The 16,596-nt window shown below is 40.6% G+C and overlaps 1 protein-coding gene across 9 annotated transcripts in view; it reads right to left on the minus strand.

Annotated features, from left to right (window-relative positions):
* Positions 1 to 16,596, minus strand: part of LOC114042837 (merlin-like) — a 68,200-nt gene that overhangs the window by 43,529 nt on the left and 8,075 nt on the right. For all 9 annotated transcript variants that reach the window (XM_027861576.1, XM_027861574.1, XM_027861575.1 and 6 more), the window contains exons 2-5: positions 15,012 to 15,139; positions 13,928 to 14,053; positions 13,392 to 13,514; positions 677 to 760 (exon numbers count right to left, since the gene is read on the minus strand). In XM_027861576.1, coding sequence (XP_027717377.1) covers positions 677 to 760; positions 13,392 to 13,514; positions 13,928 to 14,053; positions 15,012 to 15,101 — 423 coding nt within the window. In that variant the 5' untranslated portion in view covers positions 15,102 to 15,139. The remainder of the gene's footprint in view (positions 1 to 676; positions 761 to 13,391; positions 13,515 to 13,927; positions 14,054 to 15,011; positions 15,140 to 16,596) is intronic.

Consider the following 16,596-nt stretch of genomic DNA (forward strand, 5'->3'; position numbering starts at 1 on the left):
TGTGTGTGTGTGTGTGTACAAATGCATTTTTGAGTTTCTAAACTTTTTCTGTGTCTTCTGCTGGCCTTCACATGTCATCTGTGACTTCCACAAAACTCCCCAAAAATCCCCATTTAATTTCTCACGCCGACCAACGATATATTGAAACTTGATGGGGAAAATCAAGACGTGGAAGGGATAACTGTACTCCAACCCTACCTATGATTGTCCTGCAGATACTGGAAGGGCGGCTAGGTGGCGCCATAGTGCAGAGAGCGCCAGGTTTGGAGTCCGGAAAATTCATCTTCTTGAGTTCAAATCCAACCTCAGATACTTACCAGCCATGTGACCCTAGGCAAGTCACTTAATCCCGCCTGCCTCAGTTTTCTCATCTGCAAAATGAGCTAGGGAAGGAAATGGCAACTCATTCTAGCATCTTTGCCCAATAAACCTTAAATACAGGCATGAAAAGTCAGACGTGACTGGGAAAAAAAAAAAAGACCTGAACTGATCAAATGTATTTCATCCTCCCCAAGTAGGTTATTTACATAATTACCGTGTTTCTTTACAGTAAACATTCAGTGGGGTGTGTGTGGTTTTTTTATATCCAGTAAAAAGCAATATTCAACTTTTCACTGACATTAAACTTAAAATAAAAAAAAAACTAAAAATAAAGACATAAGTTCTGTACACTCACCTTAGCCTGGACAGCATATGAAGCCAACAAAACAGTGACCTCTGGAGAACAATAGATTTCTTCGTCCAATATCTGTTTCTTTACCTAAGACATAATAACAATTATGTCTGATTCTAGTTGGTCTCAAGTTAGGATCTGGCTAAAGATACCAGTGGTCAAATAAATGCAAATATACTCAGACCATGTCCCAATAACAGAAACATAATGAAAGTTTCTTTCCTATTCTTTTCATTTTTAAAAAATAATTTTGTGCAATTTATACTGATTAAAACTGAGATTATATTAATAGCCCAATAGGCTACTAAAGCTTAGAGACAACCTACTGTTCAGAGCATGTTCATTTTGATTTTTTGAATCAAGTCGAGAAAATGTTCTAAGAGAAGTCTGTATTAAATAGGGCTTCTGAAAAATTTGAGTTGTTCAGATAAGGTAAGAGGTATCATCTTTCCCATTTTACAGGTGATCTAATAAAACAGTAACTTACATTTACATATCTCTTAAAGGTTATAAAGTAATTTGCATTATCTCCTTTGGGCCCCAGAGCAACCCTAAGAGGTAGGTTTGACTAGTATCTTCATCTCCATTTGACCCAGAGACTAGAGATTAATTAAGTGACCTCATCCCCACTGTCCCACAGCTAGCTAGCGTCAGAAGCATGATCTGAATATTAGTTACTACTGGTTCTTTCCATATTGTCTACAAACAAGCCCAGGTCTTCCTGGTACTTTAAAAAACCTTCTCCTGGCCCTGATGAGGTGCTTGGGTGCTTGTGCTTGTATTTGGACCCCAATTTCTCCCTCATCTCAGACATACTGTCTCTGACAATTTCTCCCCAACCCAAGGTCACCGTGCCTAGCAATTACTCATGCATGGGCCCCAGCAATACCCTTATCTCTCTCCCTGGTGCAGCTACACAAAGCTGGGTGAGAGAGTGCTGGGCTACTCAGGCCCCAGCCCTCAGATCATGTCTCTGGAAGCCTCCCAATTCCTTAGTAAGCTCCTGTCTTGTGAGAAAATTTTCCCTTGTTGCAGAGCATTCTCTCATCAAGACAGAGGGAGAGGGGTGCCTTGCCCAGCCCAAGGAGTTTTGTCCTTGGCTGGCCCAAGCACTTTTCCTCCTGCCAGACTCCCAAAATCCATACCTCTATCATCTCCCTCCCTGTCTGGTATACTCCCTGTACTTTCCCATCCATAACTCCCAAAGACACCTACATCTTTGGATTACCTAATCAGTATCCCTCCTTTCCCATGCCCTTTTCCATATAAACCCTAGCTCCATTCTCAATCTCTCGCAGATTCCTTAAGAATCCTTGCCTGCTGAAAAGTGTAACAATAAGTCTCTGCCACCTTGACTTAAAGAATGCTTGAGTCTGTGAATTCATTCCAGACGACCCCGTCCTGTACTCCAGTCTTTGAGGGGTCTCAACCTCTCAGACCACAACAGCCCTACTATCCTCCTCACTAGCATCCTATATCCCGACTTCCTTTCCTGACCACATTTCTAGAACTATCTCTCACTCACTTAACCATGCTGGCATCCAACCTCATCAATAAGCTGAGACTGTTTTCTCCAAAGTTACCAATGATCTCTTCAGAGCTAAATTTGATGATGGCCTTTTCTCAGTCTCCAGCCTTCTTGACATCTAGTAAATAGAGTACTGTACTTGGAAATGGGAAGACCTGAGTTCAAATCTGCCTTGGACACTTACTGGCTGTGTGATCCTGGGCAAGTCACTTAACCTCTGCCTCCATTTCCTCATTTGTAAAATGATAATAATAGGGGCAGCTAGGTGGCACAGTGGATAGAGCACCGGCCCTGAAGTCAGGAGGACCTGAGTTCAAATGCGGTCTCAGACCAAACACTTGATACTTACTAGCTGTGTGACCCTGGCAAGTCACTTAACCCCAATTGCCTAAAAATAAAAATTTTTTTAAAAATGATAATAATAGCAACGACCTCCCAGGGTTATGGTGAGGATCAAATGAGGTAGTATCTGTAAAGTGTTTTACAAACATCAATGCACTACATGAATGCTAGCAATATGTTGTTGTTATTGAATGTTTCTGGCACATTTGACATTGTTGACCACCCTCTCCTGGAGGTACTTTTTCCTCCCTATGTTTTCATAACATCGCTCTCTCCTGGTTTGTCCCCCTCTGTCAGGCCACTCTTCAGTCCCCATTGCTGTGTCATCTCTACTCCCGCCCCCCACAATGGGCAGATGACCCCAAGGCTCTGTGCTGAGCCCTCTTCTTTTCCTATACCATTTCTCTTGGTGATCTCATCAGCTTCCATGGGTCCAGCTATCACCTCTACCCAGATCACTTCCAGATTTAGATATTCATCCCCAGCCTCTCTCCAGAGGACTAAGTCTGTATCACCAAAGGCCTATTAGACATCTCTCGTTAGATACTCCATCAGCATCTCAAATTCAACATGCTCAAAACCAAACTCATTATCTTTGTCCCCACTTCTTAACTGTCCCATTTCTGTCAAGGCCACCACCATCCCTGCAGTCACTCAGCTTCACAAGCTTGTCATCATCCTCTACTTGTCCCTTTCTAGCCTCCCACCGCCAATCAGCTGCCCGGCCTTATCATTTCTACACCATCTACATCCCTTGCTTCCAGGTCCTTCTCTCCATTCTCAGACACAATGTCCTAGCCTTAGCTTTCGTCACTTCTCACCTGGATGACTGAAATAGCCCCCTAATTGATCTGCCCGTCCCCAATCTCTCTCCTCTCCTCCTCAATCACCCTCCACACAGCAGCCAGACTGATGTTCCTAAAGTACAGGTCTGACTGTGTCACCAGCCAGTTCAAGAAGCTTCAGGGGCTCCCTATGGCCACACCTTTCTGTTTTGTTACAGCCCTTCACAATCTGGCTCCTAACTTATCGCTCTCTAGTGATGTATCGTTTCTTCTTACATACTCTACATTTCTGACGTGTTTCTCATATCCCACATCCTATCCCATCTCTGTGCCTTCTATGTACTTCCTGCCTGCCATGACTGAAATGCCTTTCCCCTTAGAATTCCAAGCTTCCTCCTACATCAAGCTTAAGGCCCACCTCCTCCAGAAAGGCTTTCCTTGTCCTCTCACCTATTAGAGCCTCCACCCACCCCCATACACCTAAATGTCTGACATTTAGATATAGTTTGTAGTCACTAATTAGTACATATCCCCTTACATATTACGTACACTAATTAGTATATGTCCCCTTCCTTTGAGAATATAAGTGGTTTGAGGGCAGACTGTTTCATTTTTCATCTTTGTATCTCTTTGTATATCTAGCATATTGCCTGGCACTTAGTAGGCCCTCAAAAAGTATCTGTTGAATGATTTTATGAACAAATGCCCCCGGTTGCTAGTACTCCTTCCTCTGCACTACCTGGACTGACAGTACTAGTTATAATCTGCCACCCCATTAGCAGAGAAGCTCTATGGAAAGCGAGGTTTCTCTGGATCCCTGTCTAGGACAATGCTTCTCACATATAAGGTCCTCAATCTAACTGAATTAGTAGGAATGAGAACAGAAATTCTTTGTGACCAAAGCCCTGATTATATCACTTGAAAATCACTTGCATATTCTATTGAACACACCCTTCCCTAGAAAGCTTTTCATATTTGGAAGTCCCCAACAGAAATGCTTTAATCTCTTTGGGAAGGTGGGGAAGGAAAATCTGGGAGAGCACCGAAGACCTGGAAGTTTCTGAGAAGCTGGGTCTTCCCTTCTTTCACTGCAATCACCTTCTCTACCCTACAAAGCTGCCGGTGAGGCCATAGCAGGATTCAGCAACAAAGGAAACTTATAGTTTCAGGTTGTGAAAGATTCCAGGATGCCATGCAAACATATTCTACTGGGATGGGGGGGGGAGGGGGAGAGAAGGGGAAAAATTCTTTGCATATTGATGTGCTTGGAGAGTCCTAAAACTATGCTCCCATTCACACATTCTTTGTAACTATTTTCCCATGTATACCTGTGAGCTCAAGCTCAGAAAGAGCTAAGACAGGTCAAGAAACTAAAGACAACAAAAACACTTAGGATTTTGTTTAGCTGTATTGACAACACAAGATGGAGTGGGACTGTGGACTAGGGTAGATGGAATGAGCAATCAACAAACATTTATTAAGCACCTACTAGGTGCCAGACACTGGATCAAGACCAAAATGCAACAGTCCCTGTCCTTGGCTAAACAGAACCTTGGAGACTAAGTCACTGGGACTAAGCAAAATGTTCTGAAAGCTGAGGATTCATTACTGTAAGCATCAAAATTTTTTTTTTTTTAGCACCAAAACTTTTTAAAATTTTTATTCATCTAATCATGATGACAACTGTCTGAGTGAAAGTGAAGCTGTCCAACTTTTATTTTGCTTGGGCTTTTTTTCTGACCAAAAAAAAATTATCTTTGGGCTGAAAAGAACAAAAATGGCTAACGGGGAGTTAAAACCCAAGACAAATAGTGAGCAAGTAAGAAAATGTCCTGGTGCCTTTAAGAAGTCTAAGTACTGGGCCTGGATGAATTCCACTGATCCACATGGAAAGATCTGGTGGACATGTCTGCTGAATTGTGACTGTTATCTCTGAAAAACTGTAGAGAATAAGAGAGGTATCATTAGTCTAGAAAAGGAAAACTGACCCAATTCTTAAAAGACAGACAAAAATGGACCCTGAGAACTAAGGTCAATGAGCTTGCCCTGGATTCCTGGAAAAAGTCAAGATTGTGAGAAGCAATATTCACTGGCATGTTTTCATCAAAAAGAAGTTATGTCAGACTAAGGTAATTTCCTTGTTTTGACAAGGTTATTAGACTGGTAGATCAAGGTAAGATAAATAGTTTTCCTAGATTACATCAAGACATTCATCCAAACTTCATGCTACCCAATGGAAATAACAGGGCAGATGATGGTACAGGATTCAGAGCAGTTGTTCATGTCCACTGGGAATGAAGTAGTTTGTCTAATAGAAGTCCTAGGGAGCTGTGCTAGGGCCCAGAAGGTTTTAACATTGTTATCAATGCCTTGGATAAGGGATAGACAGCAAACTTATCAGGTTTCTAGATAACACAAAGCTGGGAGGAACACAGAATGAAAAAGGTAGGGTTCAAAAAGTAGTTGGCATCCTAGAGTGTTAAGCCAAATCTAATCAGATAAAATTTACTAGGGATAAATGTAAAGTCTTATACATCAGTGTAAAAAATCAACCTCACAGGGCAGCAAGGTGGCACAGTGGATACAGCACTGGCCCTGGAGTCAGGAGGACCTGAGTTCAAATCTGACCCCAGACACCTGAAACTAGCTGTGTGATCCTGGGAAAGTCACTTAACCCCACTGCCTAGCCAAAAAACAAACAAACAAAGAAAGAAAAGTTAACCTCACAAGTAAAACACTGGGGGTGGGGTGGGGGGAGTAGCAAGGGTAGGCATCAAAGTTGGACTTTGTCTAAAAATACCTGGGGGTTTTAGTGGACTGCAAATTCAGTATGAATCATCAGTATGATATGACATAGGTAGGAGCTATTGTTAAACTCATTTTACAGGTGAGGAAACAGACAGGTAAACGTTAAGTGATTTGTATAAATCCAAACAAAGCAAACCTCACAATTACTTTACAAAATGGTAACTTCCTATAATCTAAGTAAGGCCTCAACTAATCAGAAATTTGAGCACGAGGTCATTCTGGATAGTAGAATTTTCTGAAGAGCTGAGAATTCATTGCTTTAAGCTTCAAAACTTTCTAATTTCAATCATTTGACCAAGTTTTGGATGAAAATTTTCTAAACTGTATTACAAATTTACCTGCCTTCTCTGATCAGGATTTGAAGGTTTGTCAGAGGTAAGGATTAGACCGGCTCTACTTGGCCCAGCACGGCAAGATGAAGACAAGTGGGTAGAATTTATAAGAAGGTATGTGTAACCTAAAGAGAAAATTCCCAATGATTAGCTATGTCTCAAAATGAGACAAGTTGCCTGGAAAAAGTAGAAAATTACCAGATACAAGAGGTCTTCAAGAGGTTAGACATAGAGGAATCTGATTGATGCTTTGGGCAAGGATTAGATTAGTTAACTTCTATGAACCAAGGTAAACTGGAGATGGAAAATTAAAATAGAAAATTAAATAGCGACAGCTTAGGTGTCAGTGAACTCAAATGGACAGGAATGGTTGAATTTAATTCAAGTGATCACTACATACACTACTAGTGGCAAGAATCCCTTAGAAATGAAGAAACCCTCATAGTCAATAAAAGAGTGAAAAAAACCATACTGGGATGTAATCTCAAAAAAGACAGAATGATATCTGTTCAAATCCAAGGCAAACATTCAGCATCACAGTAATAACAAGTCTATGTTCCAACAAGTGATGCTGAAGAAGCCAAAGTTGATCAGTTCTATGAAGACCTACAATATCTTCTAGAAATAACACCAAAAAAAGGTATCACATTCACCAAAGTGAATTGGAATACTAAAATAGGAAATGAAAAGATAACTGGAATAAGAGGCAGGTTTCACTTTGGAGTACAAAATGAAGCAGGGCAGAGACTAATAGTTTTCTCAAGGTTAATGCACTGGTCGTAACAAACATTCTTTTTCAATAACCCAGAAGGTGACGCTACACACGCACAACACCAGATGGTCAACATAAAAAACACTGATTTGGAGCACCGGCCGTGCAGTCAGGAGGACCTGAGCTCAAATTCGGCCTCACACGTAACACTTACTAGCTGTGTGACACTTAACCCCAATTGCCTCACCAAAAAAAAAAAACCAGATTGATTATAGACTTTGCAGTCAAAGGTGGAGGAGCTCTATATGGTCAGTTAAAACATCACCTGGAGTTGACTATGGCCCAGATCATGAGCTTCTTATTGAAAAATTAACTTAGGGAATGCCATCAGACCATATAGGCATGACCTAAATTACATCCCTTATGAATATGAAATGGAAGTGATTAATAGATTTAAGGAATTAGATCTGGTAGATAGAGGGCCTGAAGAACTATGGACAGAGGTTCACAATATTGTTCAGGAGTAGCAACAAAAAAACATTTCAAAGGAGAAGCAACAGTCAGAACCAAACATGGAATAACTAATTGGTTTAAGATTGGAAAAGGAATATGACAAGGCTGCATATAGTCACCTTACTTAATTTATCTGCAGAGTATATAATGCAAAATGCCAGGCTGGACAAATCAAAAGCTCAAAGTGAGGTTGCTGGGATAAATATTAACAATCTCAGATATGCAGATGACACCACTTTGAAAGCAAAAAGTGAAGAATTAAAAAGCCTCTTGAAGGAGGGGAAAGAAGAGAGTACAAAAGCTGGTTTGAAGCTTAATGTAAAAAAAAAAAAACCTCAGATCTTGGCAACTGGTCCCATCACTTCCTGGCAAAAGAGCAAGAAGAAATGGAAGGCGTGTCAGATTTTATATTCTTGGACTCCAAGATCACTGAAGACGGCGACTGCAACCATGAAACTAAAAAGCACTTGCTCTTTGGAAGAAAAGCTATGCAAATCTGGACAGCACGCTAAAAAGCAGACACATCACCTTGCTAACAAAGGTCCCTATAGCCAAAGCTACAGTTTTTCCAGCAGCAATATACGGCTGTGAGAGTTGGACCATAAGGAAAGCTGAGTGCCACAGAATTAACGCTTTCGAATTGTGGTGCTGGAGAAGACTTCTGAGAGTCCCTTGGACAACACGGAAGTCAAATCAGTCAATATTTAAAGAAACTAATTCAGACCATTCACTAGAAAGTCAAATACTGAAGCTAACACTTAAACACTTTTGCTATATGATGAGAAAACAGAACTCATTGGAAAAGACCCTGATGTCAGGAAAGATCGAAGGCAAAAGGAAAAGGGGATGGCAGAGGATGAGATGGATAGATAGTGTCATGGAAACAACAAACATGAACTTGGATAGACTTCAAGAGATAGTAGAGGATAGAAGGACCTGGCATGCTATGGTCCATGGGATCACCAAGAGTCAGACATGAATGAACAACTCAACAACAACACAAGTCCTGTCTGTCTCAGTCTCCACCTCTGTAAAATGACTACAATAGCCCTACTTCCCAGGGTTGTGGTGAGGATCAAATAATATACATGTACAGTGTTTTACAGATCTTAAGTCCCTGTAGAAATGCTAGCTATCAGCTTTAATGACTGGGTTTTACTACATCTGTCTGGCTGTTTAGAGGTCTTGTCTGCTTATTTCCTTTTTAGGGATGGTGTTCTGGATAGGCGAAGCTGCTGAAGAGCCATGTTCCAGAAAGATAAGTTGTTGGGTCACAACTCAGCTATTTGACTTTATTTAGGACTTTATGGACAGAGGGAATTTAACCCATCCAGTCCACACAATCTGAGGCCCACTGCTCCTCCCCTTCCTCATCCTAAGAAAGTACTCTAGAGAATCTTACAATAACAAAGGAGTGGAGATTCCACCCCCAATTACCCCTTTGAGCCACCTCGGTGCCTCTGAGCCTAAATGAATTGCTGCCTGCCCTGCCTGCCCCACCCCAAATCTAGATGGATTTGAACACAAAGTATTGGCTGGAAAGGAAATATGGCTTTGGAGTGTAAATGATCGAAAGCAAACAACTCTTTCAAGCTGAACGCTGTGAACACCGGGAGAATGTCAACAACCCTTATGTTTTCTCTATTATCTCCCCGGATCTTATTTCATGGGCAATAGCAGATGTGTTCTTTCTCCTAATATGAGGAGGAACTAAAAGGAAAGTCAACATAATTCAGACACAGGAATCGGCAGGATCATTCATGGCGCCATATTCATGAGAAGAGCATTCATCACTTGCCTCTTTCCAACTCTTAACTCTCTTATGTGTCTCAGTGTTTTAGTCCATTACATGGGCACGTTTCTGGGAACTTTGCTAGCTCTCACCTCCGCCCCCAACTGAGACATCTACCCAAATCTCTCCTTCAGATACGCAAAATGAGAATTAGGAAAGACTAACTCCCAGTCTTAATGAGGGCCCCTGTGGAAAAAGTGAGAAACTTCAGGTCACACTTAGCTCTCCTTTCAAAAACGCACCAGGACACACAGAAGCCAGCCATGAAGACTCATATTTCTTTGCATTCTATTCTCAGATGAGTCAAGTACATGGATTTGATTTGAAATGCAGGTAAAAGCATTGCTGAACTATTAAAATGGAAAAATGGAAAATATTTTGCTTTCCAAAGTGAAAGTTTTTTAAACCCTCATAATGATACAAACACTGTATTTTACCACAGAAAATGACTGAGAGTCACTGCTGAGTGTGTCAATTTTGACGTAAATGCTGTGACGGTTCTTTATTAGTCTTTCAACACCTTTCTACACCTTTCCATGCTGCAGACATAAGCCCCGAAGGCCAGGTTTTCTCATGTGGATTTGGCTCCTGTGGAACCCCCTTTTTTTGAGATGTAAAATGAAAATTTACTAACATCCAGTTGTCTGTACATGTTCTGTAATTAAGAATCAGGTGTGACCTTAAATGCTTTATCATCAGGGCAATGTGCAAGTTCAAATATGTTTTGGTCTCCAGCTTTCCTACTTTGGAATGAGGAGAATTTTGGTAATTACATCTCCAAACACTAAGGCCAGTTGAGGCAGGTTCAGAAGGAAAGAAAAGCTTAAAAGCTGGGTTTTGTTGTGCAACTTTGAGGAAAATTGTGGTGCTCCTGTCATTTCAAGGCCCCTTTAGAAAACTGGTGTCAAGTAACACTTTAAAGGCCCAAGGGAAAATCAGGTATTTTAACTCTGTAAGTGTCCTATCCAATAGTAGATGGGGGAATAATCGATTCAAATATTTATTAGGCACCTATTATAGGCAAAGTACTATGCCAGGCACTGGGGATACAGTGATGGGAGGCTATGTGCACCCAGACAAGTCTTCAGACTGTTAATTGGATGTTAACTGAGAGGCTGCATAGTATGTCCTGAATACGGATTCAGTAAAAATGTGAAAGTTTTGTTAGGGAAGCTAGGTGGCGCAGTGGATAGAGCACCAGGCCTGGAGTCTGGAAGACCCCAGTGCAAATCCGGCCTCAGACACTAATTATCCATGTGACCCTGGGCAAGTCACTTTACCCTGTTTGCCTCAGTTTCCTCATCTGTAAAATGAGCTGGAGAAGGAAATGGCAAATCACTCCAGTGTCTCTGCCAAGAAAACTCCAAATGGGGTCATGAAGAGTTGAACATGACTGAACAACAACAAATAAACTTTCTTAGCTACTATAGATATAACCTCTCTGAGCCTCAGCTTCTTCATGTCTAAAATGGGGATAATTATGCCTATAGTACATGTATATAAAGCACTTCCAAAACCTTAAAGTACCATGTAAATACCAGCAAAGGATATTCCATAATATAATGGAAGAGAACTGAATTCTGGAGTCTGTTCACTACTGGTCTGGTGATGAATTAGAAAAAACTAAATCTTTCAAGGCACAACTCTACTCTAATTATTCTTCACATCCAGCAGCAAAGAAGATAAAGGTTTGTTTACATGTTCTGTGAGCTTCCATACCCACAAAAAAAAAAACATCATTTATGAGAAATCAAACAACTAAACTAAACTAAACTCTTGAGCTTATTGGGAGTTTATCATAATCTGAATACGAAGGAAGGAAATAAGCATTGATTAAGTGCCTACTAGGTGCCAGGCACCATGATAAATATTAGTTCATTTGATCTTCCCAACAACCCTGGAAGCGAAGTGATATTATTACCCCCATTTTATAGATGAGGAAACTGAGGTAAACAACAAGCTAATGAATGTCTGAGGCAGAATTTGAACTCAGGTCTTCCCTACTCCAGGTCAACACTGTGCCACCTGCAAACTAACTACTAACTAAATACTGTGCCACCTACACTTAAACAAGGGAAAAAGGATATTAGCCCTGAAGATCACCAAAGGCTATGATGCCCTGCATGTTTCATTTTTTCCAATTATTCTAATTATATATCCCAAGTTTCCCTTTAACATATATACTAAGGAAGAGGCCTTGGAAGTCAACAGTCACTAGCAGAAATAACAGCCAGAGGGACCCAAATATTTATTTATCACAGTTTCATGAGGTCCTCTCTTCACAGTGACCCTGTAATGCAGGTAGTGATGTATGAGTATTATCATCCCCATTTTGAAGATGACAATGTAAGTCTCAGAGAGATTAAATGACTTTCCCCAGTCACCCAGTAGGGTGGTTTCTCCCTTCTCTCTAGAAAACCACGCATCTCCGGAAGTGTCTCAGAGCATGATCACCTCCTGGTACTAGACGTGAGAGCACTGGCCCACCTCCCTTACCTCAAAGCCTGTCTGCAGTAAGCTCCTATAACATCTTGTTGCTGATTATTTTCCACATAGCTTACCTCAGGGAATGCCACTTGACAAGACTTTCTCTAAGGTTAGAAGAGAATCCAGAGTCATAAGAGACCCTCTTGCCCAAATGGAAACTCTAAAAAATGTCTATAATAAGTCAGCAAGCTAGTCCTACATTGCTGGTGGATTTTCTCCCGGTTTCCCATCCTCCTTGATTCTGCACCATAAGTGTGTTCTCTTGTTCAGAGACAAAGTACAGCTAGCACTTCTTCATAAAGAACTTCGTACTTAACCTTTTCCTCAGGGCCACAGTGTCCTTCCCTGTAGAAGGAAGACTTTGCTCTAGACCAAGGGTATTTAACTTCCTTTGTGCCCTGGGTCCCTTTGGCAGTTTCTGGGAAAGCCTTGGAACCCCTTCTCGGAGTCATGTTTTTAAATGTATATACATGGGATCACAAATAACAGATTCTATTGAAATAGATATAATTTTTCCCCATTCAAGTTCATGGATCTTTTGGGTTCTGTGTACCCCGGGTTAAGAACCCCTGTGCCAAATGATATCGATGGTCCCTTCCAGCAAACCAAAGGAGTCAATTAACATGGAAATGAAGGCAAGGTACGGAAAGCTGCTGCAAAGCAAGCATCCATTTGTACTAATATGAAAAAGAGACATACGACCAATGCTACTAAGTCAGGCACAGCTAAGATTTGCCAGAGAATCCACTGAATCAAGAAACTTATCAAGTTTCCAGTCTTTATGGTATCATGGAATCTCAGAGCTGGAAGGGACCTTGGAAATCATCTTTCTAGTCCTATTTCTCACTTTAAATCTGTGTTTCTAATAAGGCTATGTACATGAGAGTCCTTCTTTCCTAAAAACAATGAGCCCTTAGGTTACAGCCCTAGGTGGCTGCGGGTCCCATTCTTCCTTGAAATGCAACATCAGTTTTTCCTACTGCAAGTGGGAATGATCATGGGACAGCCTGTGGACCCCACCCCAATGGGGTCCAATGCATGTGGCTCATGCAAACCATGGTATCAAGTGTCTGTCCAAACCAGAGTCCTCCTTAGAAAACAGGGTCCAATCACATGCTTTTATTTACTAAGCAAAAGAAATGGGACAGAAAAGGGAACCCTACATCATAACTGGGTGCTCTTTCTTTACATAGAGAATAGTACTATCCATTCATGTGCTCAAAAAGCAAGAGAAATTCAGGCAGAATAGTACTGATGGGTATGTAAATAGAATGGCTTAAAGTAATACTTAGCTCTCCTTACAAAACAGGCAGGCAGGCACAGGAAACCTAACTGATGCTATTATAGATACTTCAGAAGGGAAAGGAGGCAGAAAATGAAGGATTTCAAGAAAGACTAATATTTTCATCATCCTCTAACCTGAAGAAAAAAAAGGTGTTGAGTGATTTCCTGAAGGAGTTCTTCCTCCACTTTCTCTGGGTAAAACTTGGCCAAAAAACAGAATTTTATTGGATCTTCCTTGGGAATTTCTTGTTCCAAAACCTGGTTCCAAGCATGCAAACATAAAAAGAGGCAAAATGGTAAGTATTAGCAACTGCAGAGAAAAATCAGAACGCTAACAACACCTATTTTAATGGCAACCACAAATGGAAGGAAAGGGTATATTATAAATCAGTGGCAAAAAAACTAATACATAGAAGGAATTTGTCCATATTTTCCCGTTTCATACTTCAATGGAAACAAAATAATTTAGACATTTTATAATGATTTGGCATGTACCTTAAATCTTACTTAACTATTTTGAAGGACTTTTTTTCTAATGTTGATCATTTAATTTTTTAAAAATATATAGGATTCACTATCATTTCCATTCCTGTATACTGTCACATGTATTTGTAACGAACAACACTTTTAACTGTCCTAGTGTTTAGCTGGCAGTTTGGGGTTTTCCTCACCTTTTTTTCCATCTTTAACCAGGCACAGACTCCCTTAATGGTATACTGTAGGCCAAAGAACCAGGTCTCCCGGAGCCCTAGAGTTCGGCACACCAGATCAAACAAATCTTTCCCCTTCCATTTCATCTGAAACAATGAAAGTATAGCTCAGTCCTCATGAGGCATAGGGACTTCTTTCATGCAATCTGCCTGCTTATTCCCACACCATTCCAATTTATAGATGGCATTCTACTGGCCAAACAAAGCCTTGAATCAAGAAACTCCTGGTCATTGTTGGCATTTCATTGAACCTTTAATCTTCAGTATTGCCCACTGCTCTGAGGCTAGAACTAGGAAATCCCAATGTGTAGGGACACCACCTCACATACGCAGGGCACTCAGAAACAAGGAGACACGTCCCCAAATGGAAGAGGTGTTGAAATCCCTCTTTCCACTTCTAGAATGAGGTATCCTGCTTTTACTATTCCCTGTCTGATCAGAGACCAGCACCTCGCACTAGGGTACCAGAATGGGTGTATCATTGATCTAAGAAATTCTTAGTACATTAGTGTTAGCAAATCATCAGCTCGGTCTTGAAGGAAGAAAAAGCCTTTGATGACACCTGGATCATTACCAAAGATTCATGCTCTTACTCGCTACACTATCTGAGGAATGTCAATAAGGAGCACTAAGCCAATAAAATAACCCAGGTGCAGCTGGTTGTCACAGAGCTCCTGCCAGCCCAAAAGGATGGTTCGGTATGAGCTTGTCCTACTAATGCACGTCTGCTTCTGGTTTATAACTGTATGTCAAGACAGTGCCTCGCGCTGTGACATATTCACACAGGATTCCAGTGGTGAAAGATTTCAAGTCTGAATAACTAACAGCTAATTCGACTGGTAAGCAGAAGACCAAAAAAATCAATTAGGTCAATTAATGAAAATCCATGAAAATATACAATTTTCTTACTTTCCTCCACCTTCCTCTGTTTCTGGTGCCTATCAAATACCTTCCAGAGAAAGCACACTGACCAAAACCAAAATTCCTTTTTCTCTGAGTGATTTATAAAACCAGGAGTTCGATAATACATCACCATGTCTCTTACCTCACAGCTGAATTCCATTTCGGCATCCATTGTGATCACTTTGACTTTGAACGTCTTTGGCTGCTTTTTCTTCAACCCCCTGATGGACATATTTTTTGAAATAATGACCTTCCAATTGATAGACTGACCTGATAGTGAACAAGAATCAAAAAGGAGTCATCTCTCCAGATTAAGAAATCATTTCTAAAGTTACATTTCATAAAATGAAAATGAGGCAAACAGAAAATGATTCTTCTCTAAAACAGCATTTCAGAATTCAGTTCTATCTATTTTATACATGAAAATTGCATTTTTACTTTATAAGCCAAACCAAAGCCATAGTTCCATTACCTAAACGGCTGCTATTAACAAATATGAAATTTGAAAACTGACAAATATGAAATTGTAATTTAATTACTGAATTTAACTTAATAATTTGTATGTTACTTTAGTTCAAAATACATTTTCCAGCTCCTGATTTGTTTCTACAAACGATTCTAGCTCTCTATATCTTCTTCCTGAAATATCCTGTAGGCATATCACCCAGTGGCCTTACATTGTATGATTTTATCTCTTTCTAATCTTGATCCCTTCACAGTGGACTTCTGTTGTTTGGGTTCTACCTCAGTGCACCTGAGGTTTCACAATCCACCTTTTTTGAACCACATTTCTCTGCCCAGTCCTTAAGAGACAGGGGTCTTGAATGTTGAAAAGACTGAGCCTTTTCATGTTTCGGTGAAAAGGAAGATAAAGCTTCTAGGTCCAATTTGCAGCTTTCTTAATTTTCTCCATAACCATTGGCACATTTTTTCATTTGGCTTGTCCAGACCTCTTTAAAGATCTTAGCCTGAATAACGTGATCTTCAGGTGAATATCCTTAAAAAAATAATAATTTGGTAAGCACGTCCTAAAAGTTGTACTTGATATAGATATAATTCTTTGTGATAAAAGTCAGTTTAACTGTCAAATGGCTGATAGCAATTAGTCTCAGTTATTAAGTGAAAATGAGTTTTCACAGGAACAAGTCTGCTCTTTGATAGATCACTTTCATTCATATGTGTGTTTGTGTGTGTGTGTGTGTGTGTGTGTGTGTGAGTGTGTGTGTTTTGTGGGAGACCAGGCTCCTGAAGTTTACAGAGCCTCATCACCAGGGTGACAGAAAACCATCTATTAAAGCACAGAAGGATGATGCTGTGCATTAGTGAAGGGAGGAGCCAAATGCCAGGAGTCACAATAAGTCCTCTGAGGGCTAAAAAGTATTCAGTTGAAAATGACATTATCTAATTATCTGCAGTACTTATCACCTTATGTTTTTGCAAATACTTTAAATGATTTTAGTTGCTACTATTTACAGTAACCTGGTGAATTTCAAAGGTGGCCGCTGGTGGCTCAGTGGAGAGAGGAGCACGGGGCCTGGAATCAGGAAGACCTGAGTTCAAATTCAGCCTTAGACACGTCCTAGCTGTGTGACCCTGGGCAAGTCACTTAACCTCTAATTGCCTGACAAAAGGATACACTGGTTCCCCTGGAGAAGGAAACGGCAAACCACTCCAGGATCTTTGCCAAGAAAACCCCATAGACAGTTGGTCCACAGGGTCATGAAGAG

Source organism: Vombatus ursinus, unplaced genomic scaffold (genome assembly GCF_900497805.2).
Source record: "Vombatus ursinus unplaced genomic scaffold, bare-nosed wombat genome assembly UNPS02014768.1, whole genome shotgun sequence".
NCBI classification, from domain to species: Eukaryota; Metazoa; Chordata; class Mammalia; order Diprotodontia; family Vombatidae; genus Vombatus; species Vombatus ursinus.